The sequence below is a fragment of the Pterocles gutturalis genome, unplaced genomic scaffold (genome assembly GCF_000699245.1).
Source record: "Pterocles gutturalis isolate BGI_N339 unplaced genomic scaffold, ASM69924v1 scaffold8445, whole genome shotgun sequence".
NCBI lineage: Eukaryota > Metazoa > Chordata > Aves > Pterocliformes > Pteroclidae > Pterocles > Pterocles gutturalis.
Window position 1 is genome coordinate 23,689 of NW_010138173.1, and position 10,177 is coordinate 33,865.

The window sequence follows — 10,177 nt, forward strand, 5'->3', positions numbered from 1 at the left end:
CAGTGACCACAATATTCAAAGTAGTAGCAGCACACTTGCATACAAGCCATATTTGTGTCCTCCCACCAGGACAGGGAGCTGGCAGAGATTTTCTAGTGAAGCACGTAATGGCAGACTATGCACATTTAACCTACTACAGAACTTGTTCCCTAAAAGGTATAAACATACTGGAGTGAGGGCAGTGAAGGGCTGCAAAGACAAGGTACAAGGAAAGGCTGAGAGAGGCAGGACTGCTCAGTCTAGAAAAGAACAGGCTCAATGTGCATAAATCCCTGATGGGAAAGTGTAAAACACAGAGCCTAATGGATATCCCCTGAAAGGACAACAGGCACAAACGGGAAAGTACATTCAATTTAAACATCATTTGCACTTATTTGTTTCTAAACTGAGTGTGAATAAACACTGGAAGAGGTTGCCCAGAGAGGTTGTAGAGGCTCCAGCCTTAGAGATACTCAAAATGTGACTGGACACAGTACTGAGCAACCTGCTCTAACTGACCTTGCTCCAAGTAGAGGTCCTTTCCAAGCTCAGTGATTCTGTGAAGTTGTAAAATCGATATGGAGGTGTACTTCTCTGGCACAGATGATCAGGTAAGATCCTCCTAGTGGTGTGACAAACTTGAAGAGAATCCACAAATCCCACAGCCAGGCTCACTGCTTCCAATTTCCCCCAGCAGAACATGTTAGCAAAGACACTAAGAATGAAAAGCTATTTGCTCTCACAAGAGCTGGAGTCTGATACATACTGTTCATATGTATAATCCAGTTCTCCTTTGCTCCAGAATCCTGAACACCTAGTATTTCATAGTGAGGAAGAAAAATGTGCTCTCTTAGAAGGAGTCTGCAATACACAGATACACCACAGAGTTATTAGTGGTTGACTTTGTGAACAGTGCAATGTACATATGGACGGCAGATTTAGGCAATATCTGCTTTTTAATTAGTAACTTTCATTTCCTGAAGTATACTGTAACATGAGCAGAATTTCTGAGGTAGAAAAGCTGCAGATCTGAAATGACAGCAAGACAAATCTTTTCTTCATCATTTTGAATTCTCATCAATCCATCATAAAAGTACAGCTATTTGTAACATGCTTGTTTTACTCAGGGTTTCCTGCTCATCAGCAGTAAAGTAGTTCTATGTAAGCCTTTCTCCCCTGGTAAACCTCACTAATTGTTGTGGTTTAACCCCAGTCAGCAACAAGCACCACACAGCCCCTCACTGACTCACTGAGGATGGGGGGGATTGGGGGAGGAATAGAACTGGAAGGGGAAAAGTGACAAAACTAGTGGGTTGAGATAACAACAGCTGGGGCAGCTGACCCCAACTGACCAAAGGGATCTTCCAGACCATACAGCATCATGCTCAGCACAAAGCTGGGGAAAGAAGAAAGAAGGGAGGGACCTTTGGAGTGATGGTATTTTGTCTTCCCAAGTAACCGTTACTTGTGACAGAGGCCTGCTGTCCTGGAGATGGCTGAACACCTGCCTGCTGACCGGGCAGTGATTGAATTCCTTGTTTTGCTTTGCTCGAGCACATGGCTTTTGCTTTACTTAAACTGTCTTTATCTCAACCCATGAATTTTCTCACTTTCACTCTTCCAACTCTCTCCCCAGTCCCACTGGGGTGGGGCAGGGGGGAGTGAGTGAGTGGCTGTCCAGTGCTGAGTTGCCACCTGGGGTTAAACCACAACCATTCTGCAGGCAAGGGAAGCAAGGGAAAAAAACGTAGCTTCTAGGCCACCATGGGGAAAAAAAAAGAACCCACACCATTTAAAAAAAAAAAATCACCCTTTTCTCCATACTGTCCTTCAATTAATTGCATGCTAACACATTTCAGTCTCAGTTTGCAGGTATTACCAAGTGCCACTAGCACGTTGTGACATGAGGTGGGCTTAGCCAGCATGTGCATAAACAACACACATTTAAGGTATAATCTGCCTTTTTTTTTTTTCCTCTTGTTTTGGATTTACCAAAAATCAAGGGGGCTTTCAGTTTTCTAAGCAGCCATTGTCAAAAGTGCAAGGCCTCCCCAGCATATGTCCAAAATAAATGGATAGTCCTAAGAGGGAAAGCAAAATAAGTCTTGTGTAGACACAAGGCAACCTGCTACCCAATTCAGAGAAGCAAAACATAATGCTTTATTCCAGCTATGGCTGTAATGATCCCATTCACTTCAGTTCTATCAGCATCATTCCTTTCTGAAATAATCCCAAGAGAAGCCTCGATTATACAGTGCAATACTTTTGCTTTTAGTAGGTCACTGTCATGGGGCAAGATGTTTGATAGCCCACCTAGACGGGCAGTCTTATGCTTTATAACTATAAGTTTATTCTGCTTACGAGATGAAAATTTAAAATTGTTCTTAAAATATTGCACTTCAAAGATACAAAGACTTCTACTACAAAGTTTCAATAATAGCATTAGCTTTTAAAATGAATTAGAGAAAAAGTAGATTAGCAGCACAAATACATAATTTACATCCTTCCCCCTCCCTGCCCTGACATCTAGATCATCTGTGAGTCCTGAGATCACCACCTCCAAAAATTATTATATTTCATTGGTTTTGTGCCAACACAACACATTTTAATTTCACAAAGTCTCCATTTGTATAAATTTATATCTGTTGTTTCCTCTCCTCATGGTTCAGTGAATGGCAGCAAGAAGTCAGATTCACTAGAGGCTTTCTTGGCTCCCTGCCCAATACATGCGATTTCTTGGTCCCTTCTCCCTCCAAAGTTGCCATTTATTAGTTTGTAACACACAATCATATTTAAGGCTTTATAACAGACATAACTAAAGGAACTAATTTCAATTAATATATTTCCATAATGAGGTGAAAAGAAAACAGTTCACTGGATTAAAAAAAGCAGTTCAAGTGAAAGCTGTTGATTGAGTAAATTAAAAACCGATTTTCTTAAAAATTGTTACTAATGAGAAGCGAGGCACCTGAAGTTCACAGCTGCTAGAGAAGCAGACCTTTCCCACCACCACCTTTAACAAAGTCCACTTTAGAGTTGCCGGTCTCTGAATTTTGTGCTTTCAGTCCTTTGCTCGCCCTTTGAAGCTATCCATGATGTGGAGGTTTCCAAAATACTCCGCAAGGAGAACGCTTACTTTCACTGGTAGGATACTGTAAGGTAGAGGAGTTGAAAGAGAAGAGAAAAAAAAAAAACCAGAACAGACATCAGAAGAGTGGTGTGGTTTTATCACAGAATTAGCTTTACCTGGCTAATACTAGCAAAGACAGGATACTCTCTAGAACAGAGTACCACTGGTCCTCTCAAAATATCCATTACACTCATTCAACAGCCTAAGTTATTAGATCAATTTCCCAACCTGGCTTGCAACGGAGTCAGAAGTGCCCTAATGCTGGGACAAGACACCAAATATGCAGTTACTGAGAAACAGGCCCAATCTCTACAGCCCCCAGTAAAACTGCAACTCAGCAAATCACAGTTAGACACTTCTGTCATTGTTCTGTGGTCCAAGGGTAGACTGAACCCCTAGAAACAAAAAAAGAGAATTCCAGAAATGTGCAGAACTTAATGAAAACTCACACCAACAAGAAGAAGCCTGGTTTGCACTTTTAGTCAGAAACACAGCCGAAACATCCCTGACAGAAAAGAGAGAGAGAAGAAAAGAAGGAAAGACATAACTTACCTTTTAAAAGCAAATAAAACATAAAGACTGCGTGGTAGCAACAATATTTCTTGGTTCCGCCGAATAGCAGTGACTATCTGCTCAGCCACATACTCTGGCTCCAGAGTGGGAAGCAGAGTTGGCCACCTGGAAGAGAAGACATTTCTTACTAGAATACAAATTGCTTTGGATTCACATTTTACTCAAAATAAATCTCCATTTTGCAGTTATTCAAGTAAAAGAAGCAATAAATATCACAAATTCTATAAACAACAGAACCTTCGTTATGCTAGAGTGGCCACTTATTCTCCCTTTGTATGATCTCTCATAAGACAAATCCACATAGTCCTCATAGTAAGACACACTAGGCTTTTATTTGCCTCCTAAATTTTGTCATTGTACAAGCATACTGAGCAAAGCTCTGCCACTAATTTCAGGAGGTGTACGGGGGTTTCAAAATCAACTGGAGCATTTGGCTTCTGCAGAGAAAAGGACACCGATTACATTTCACGTTTCAGTTTAAATGACTAGTAAAGCACCAAGGGCTTTGCCATTTGGGTTGCCCAGTCACTGGATAGCACAGTTAACACCCATCCGAAGCCCTAAAAATAACACAAGCAGAGAAAAGCCTAGCTCATGGTTTTCATGAAGGAGTACGTAACATGCTAAATGTGCAAGTTGCACCAAAACCTCACAAGAGTTTACTCACTTGGCTCTACAGCCATCAAACATTCCTGTGTTTATGATGTAAGGACAGACAATTGTTGTTTTAACACCAGTCTTTCTCAGCTTTCTCATCTCTAAATCAACTGACTCTGCAAAACCAACTGCTGCAAATTTACTTGCACAGTAATCTGTAAAACAAATAAAACATTAATTGCAGCTAAACATTTTAATTTAATAATTAATCTCTACTAAACAGGCTCACTGAGTCCTACCAATGAACATGTACACAGGAGTGGTAACAGTTTTGACAGAGAACAGGGACAAAACTGTGCTCTAGTAAGGAGACTAACTAGTCACTGGTTTGGGTGGTGTGGTGGTTTTTTTTTTTTTTTACAGTATACAACTGCAGCAGTATAGAATAGAAATGATACATACACTGTATCTGCAGGAAATTACTATCTGATAATAAAATACTTTACAACAGAGCAGGAACTGTTCTCAGGAGTAGGTTACTAATTAAATGTGCCTTTGATGTGATTCACTCCTTTACCTTCTCTCTCCTGAATTAACTCTTGTTCTAGACTGGAAGACAGAGGGTTTCTCATTGCATCCCTGCTATCACCTTTCCACTATCTACTGAACCGTAGCAAATGAAATTATCTTTTCATGCCAGATCTTTGAATCCATGCACTACTTATGCATCAAACTCAAGTTTTCAAGACTCTCTAATGTGATTTCAACTTGAAACTCAATTTGTCTTCACTATCACTGCCTTGAAGCTAGATTTCTTCTACTGCTATGTCACCTTTCTTCATTTTCCTCCCCCTTTGCACATGTTTTCCAGAAATGCCTTCTGAGTTTGCCCTAATCTCACCACTTTCTTTCCATCACTGTATCGGTCCTCTTGAATGAATGGCTGAGAGAGAATGCAAAAGGAGATATTGCAGTTCTGCTTCTGTACCACATCTGGATTTTAGCAGTAGTCTGAGTTACAGAAACCTGTATGTGACTCTGCTTAGCTTGAGAACATGCTCAGAGAGGGGTGGGGAGTGAGGGGAGGAAGAGGGGCCTCTTCCCCACCAAATACCTGCAGGTTAACATTAACAACACTGAAGTTCTCAGTTTCCAAAGTTCTGTATGCCTCCTAGATCCCCTAACTGCCTTGGCAGAAAAACCTGTTTCACAGCACTGCTGAGCATCTGGAAAACTCTTTGGAAAGGAATGGTCTATTTAAGGTCAGCTGGTTTGAAAGTAGGACTATTTGCTTTACCGACACATAAAGACCCAGAAACTCAAAATTAGCATTTTTTTCCCATGAGTATTTATTGCAGAGTTTAAAATCAAACTAATTGTCTAAATAAACATTAGCTGTAATATACTACCTGAAAGACCATTGACTCCGGTCAGTCCTGCTGAGCTTGCAATACTAACCAAGTGTCCATGGTTAGAGGCTATCATCGCTGGGAGGAAGGCTTTGTAAGTCTGCAACATAAGTCAGAGTTGCAATGAAATATTTTACTAAATAAGCTAAGTGCTATAATATTTTTGAAGGTGTTCTTTTAAAATAAACTCTCTCAACATTTTCAATAAGCTTCCCCCTCTTCCATTATGGAAGGGGAGAGAGGGGAGGGCAAGTTTGTTGTTTGAACTCTAACCTTCAACTACTAAGCTGGGACTTTTCAGGCCACTTTTTTGCAGACCAGTCAAAAGACAGTACCAGCTTTCTCCTCACCACCACAGGCAGATGGTAACTTGCTGAAAGCTAAAGATATAGCTTCAGCTAGTTGTTAAGTTTCTTTCCAGCCTAAAGCTCAGCTCAGCACTGCAATGTTTCAAATGAGAATTAAGTGTTCAATGCAAATTTTGTAAAATGGCAAAAATCTGAATTTCATGTCTTCTTTTCATTAAATTCATTTCATCTTTGTGATTAAAATTATTTATTAAGAAATGGGAGCATGTTTTAATACCCCCTTTGCAATTCTTTTATAGGAACACCACATAGTTGACCTGTTTTCCCTGGAAGGAAGAAAAAGCACACTTTTTTGGACAAATGCCCCACTTATTATGAAGAGCATTGACTGAACATGTGGTATTTCTTACTGAAATTATAACCACAAAGCAATCAGAACACTAACAGAATTGAACACCTCTGCTACTAGAGCAGCGACTTTTAGGCTGAGCCTGCTTCATGTCAATTAACATTGAGGGATTAGAACATATGACTGGCTTCAGAATTTAGCTGATGGTAAACTTCAGTTCTTAAGAGCATTTCTAAATATGAATCAGTTTTGCTTCCACCTACCTACCCCAGATGCTCCCAAATGATCCATTATTCCACCCTTTTTTTTTTATTTTACAGACTTCCAGGAATAGAAAATTATTTCTTGTAGCATTTCTTACTGAACTTACAAGCAGCTATATATATCCTTGCGTATTTTCCTCAATTCCAAAAGGCAAAATTAACACTGAAAGCACATTAAAAGGATATTTTAGTATGTATATGCAAAGTACAGGTATTACCCAGAAGTGTGCCATTGTGTTCACTTCCATGGTTTTTTCCACAAGTGAATCTGGAGAATCAATAAACCTCTTCCCAGTTACAATACCAGCATTGTTGACTAGGATGCTAACGTCGCCAACTTCTTTTTTAACCTAAAACAAAAAGCCTCAAGATACTATACAGTAAATACAAAACATGCTTTCCAAGTTTTATATATGCAAATATAAGAAATAGAAATATCACATATTTCAACTAAGCTGAACTTACTATGCTTGTTATGGATCCAGTTGCCAGTGTTGATGCCCTGAACCCCAACAGTCCAGGGATTCATCCCTCCCACTGCACAGAGCAGCAGCTACTTAGTACCATCTTAATATTTCAGGTATTTCAAGATTCTTCATGCAGTTTTCCACACGTTCCACTTGTCCTGACTGCAATTGTTAACCACTGACATGTATGACAGAGTAGTTTTTCCACTAGTGGTAACTTTACTTGCATTCCACAGCACACACATTAAACCAGACTTCCCTACAGCTTTTTGGGGAAGCAGATGGAGTCTTCTGCCCTCAGCATGTTGGAATTAGAATGGGCAAACAGTCACTTTTGAGAAGAAGTATTCCTCCTATGCATAGGCAGTGAGAAAGACCACCTGTACAATTAATTTTTTTCCTTACAATGTTCTTATTTAGTCGGGTATCTTGACTACTTCAAGTAACTTTACAGGTCAGGGACTTAAGAGCTTATCTTACCAAAGAAAAAATGTTTTTTTACAAGTTTATTTCTCAAGAAGACAGCCTGAAAGAACACCACGTCTCCATTGATATTAGCTCTCAGGACAACACATGAAATGAGAAACCTGTAGGAAGGGTAGTAGTTTGTTATGAAAATTAAACAAAAACTGTAGGGTTCTGAATAAAGGAAGATTTTAGGACACATGCATTCGCAGAAGGCAAAAGCCTTATGAGCTGCTGGGGCTCATGGTGTAGAAGCTTGTCCTAGTATATTTGCTTCAATTCTAATACTGTACCCAGAAAATAAGTTGGCTAAAGAATAATATCTACATGTTTAGTTCAGTAAGAGGAAGTACAGTTCTCATTTTAGCTCTAGACTGAGATAGTTCTTGTGATTTCCAGGTAACGTGCTAAACACACGCTGATCAGTAGCTTTGGGAGCACATTGGGTTTATGCCATCTTGCCATACAGTTGCAGATCACAAAACCTCATTTCTTAATGGTGTTTCCTTCACTAGGCGCCTACAGTGACTGAAGCAAGCACAGGCAGACCAGGTAGGCTAGCCTTGTGTAACAGTAAAAAATTAAAGGAGAATTTCCCACCTACCCCTTCATTCTAGCTTAACTTCCTCATCTTCCTTAAATTTGTTCCATTCTTGTTCAGGTTTGTTAACTAGGTAAGGGTTTAAAACACAGAAAGCAGCCTTGGTAGGATGATAGAGAACAGTTCTGATAATAAATTCATCAGCCAGAGCCCCTCTCCACCTTGGTCACTGCTCACACATTCTTGTCTGTCTATACCCTTCTCAGAAAGTTGTCATGCAACAATTTAAATATTTCTGAAGCAGCACCACATGATCTCTGCAGGCAGCCTTAGACAAGTTGTTCTAGTCGCTAACCGGAGTATGTACCCCTCATCACAAATTAATGTCTCCGAATGTGCACTATTTTTAATGCAATCATTAGTAAATGATGCTGTAATACTGGCTCATGTCAGACGATCTAGCAATTCTGGAAGCCTGGACCAGTACCCCAAATCTACTCTTTGGGGCAAATAACAAATACCTGAACACGTGGTCATGCTTCTTTGGTGTGAACAAAAGCCAGAGGTGGGGGATGTGGTACATACAGTTTATAACCTGGTGAGTGAGGCATTCCCATCTAACCTAGATGGGAGAAGGGAAATAAGAACAGACCTTGATCACCCCTTTTATAACCAGTGACAAAAACCTGAACCACCTCTTCCTTTACCACCTGTCTCTACTCAGTCTTCCAAAATATATTCACAATTTGGATGGAATTCAAAGCAGATTCAAGTTCCTTCTTGCAACCCAGACAAATAATTCCAGCTTTACACCACCTCTGTTCATGATGCTTCCCTACTAACTAGATGTAGCAGCTCTTTCCTCAGCAAATTGTCTGTTTTAATTCTCTTCTCCCCGCAGCTCTCCCCTACGCGTGGCAGCGCCAGGACACTTGGCCCAGGCTTCCACACTCTTTGAAGCCAAGCACAGCAGACCTTTACCAAGCCTTTTCCCTAGCTATTAAGGGGTGATAGTCATCCTGACTAACAAGCAATAAAACATAGCGGATAAGCAGAAGAGATTCTGGAAGTAAATGTGAGCCCAGATGCAGTTTTGCAACACGATAACGAGGAAACAGCTTCTGTTTCCTCACAAGTAGGAGGATCAAAAAAACCCATAGAGTTATTTCCCCTCTTTCAAAGCCCTAGATCCTTAATGTTTAGCTGAACTCTAGGTCAGAGAAGGCCACATTTGTTTTGGGGCTGGGTACTTCTAGAACAGGGACATTGGAAATAACTTTAAGCTATAGCTCTTGATAGGGAAAAGCTGTCCTTCATCCTGTTGGTACAGGAAAGGAACAAGGACACCACGTGTCCAGTGCTTTTGTATTTTCTTCCTACTGGAGTGACTTTTTCCTCTTCTCTCTATGTGGCTGATGAAGTACCAGAAGCAGGTATTTAAGGTTCATACACATTTCATTTTGGCTTTGACATCGTTTTACCGGGCAAAGTTTTCAACCATATCCTGCATGAATTTAGTTCCCTGTAGTCTTGCAAAACTCCAAGACATTGCGTGAAGCTGAATCACCAGGGTGGAAAAGCCAAAACCTGGAACTGTGCTGTGTCATGTTGCAAAGGCTGATGCTGTACACTATGAGCCAGTCTCCTACACCGCCTTAAGTAAACAGTGTCACCAAGCACTAACCCTGAGGTCTTTCTGTCACTAATAAAATGGGCAAGTTGTCAGCATGGTTCTACATCAGTTGTCAGCAGGACAATATTTCTGAAACAACACTAGTGGGGTATTTTCTTCTATATCCATTAGCAGGAGGATTATTAGTGGATCAGCTGTCGGTGAACTGCTGGCAGAAGATTATAAGCGATGAACTGTGCATCGAGACCCTCTTAGCACTTCTTTGGTCCTGTCTACCTTGTTTTTATCATCCCTAACCTGTGTCCCACACATATCTGCACCCTCTTCTCCTTTTTATATTTGACCAGCAAGGCTCTGCTACTGTTTTTCTCCATGCTAGCCCTTGAGTCCTCAAAACTGAAGGTTAGTTTCCATCTTCTCCATTCCAGTGTACTTCCCTCCTCCTCCTCCTCTCCTCCCAGTT

The 10,177-nt window shown here is 40.6% G+C and overlaps 1 protein-coding gene across 1 annotated transcript in view; it reads right to left on the bottom strand.

Annotated features, from left to right (window-relative positions):
* Nucleotides 1-3,040: 3,040 nt before the first annotated feature.
* SDR16C5 (short chain dehydrogenase/reductase family 16C, member 5) overlaps nucleotides 3,041-10,177 on the bottom strand; it is an 8,468-nt gene continuing 1,331 nt past the window's right edge. Inside the window, exons 2-6 of the mRNA XM_010082886.1 lie at nucleotides 6,827-6,958; nucleotides 5,689-5,788; nucleotides 4,350-4,494; nucleotides 3,662-3,787; nucleotides 3,041-3,131 (exon numbers count right to left, since the gene is read on the bottom strand). Of these exons, the coding sequence (XP_010081188.1) occupies nucleotides 3,041-3,131; nucleotides 3,662-3,787; nucleotides 4,350-4,494; nucleotides 5,689-5,788; nucleotides 6,827-6,958 (594 nt within the window). The remainder of the gene's footprint in view (nucleotides 3,132-3,661; nucleotides 3,788-4,349; nucleotides 4,495-5,688; nucleotides 5,789-6,826; nucleotides 6,959-10,177) is intronic.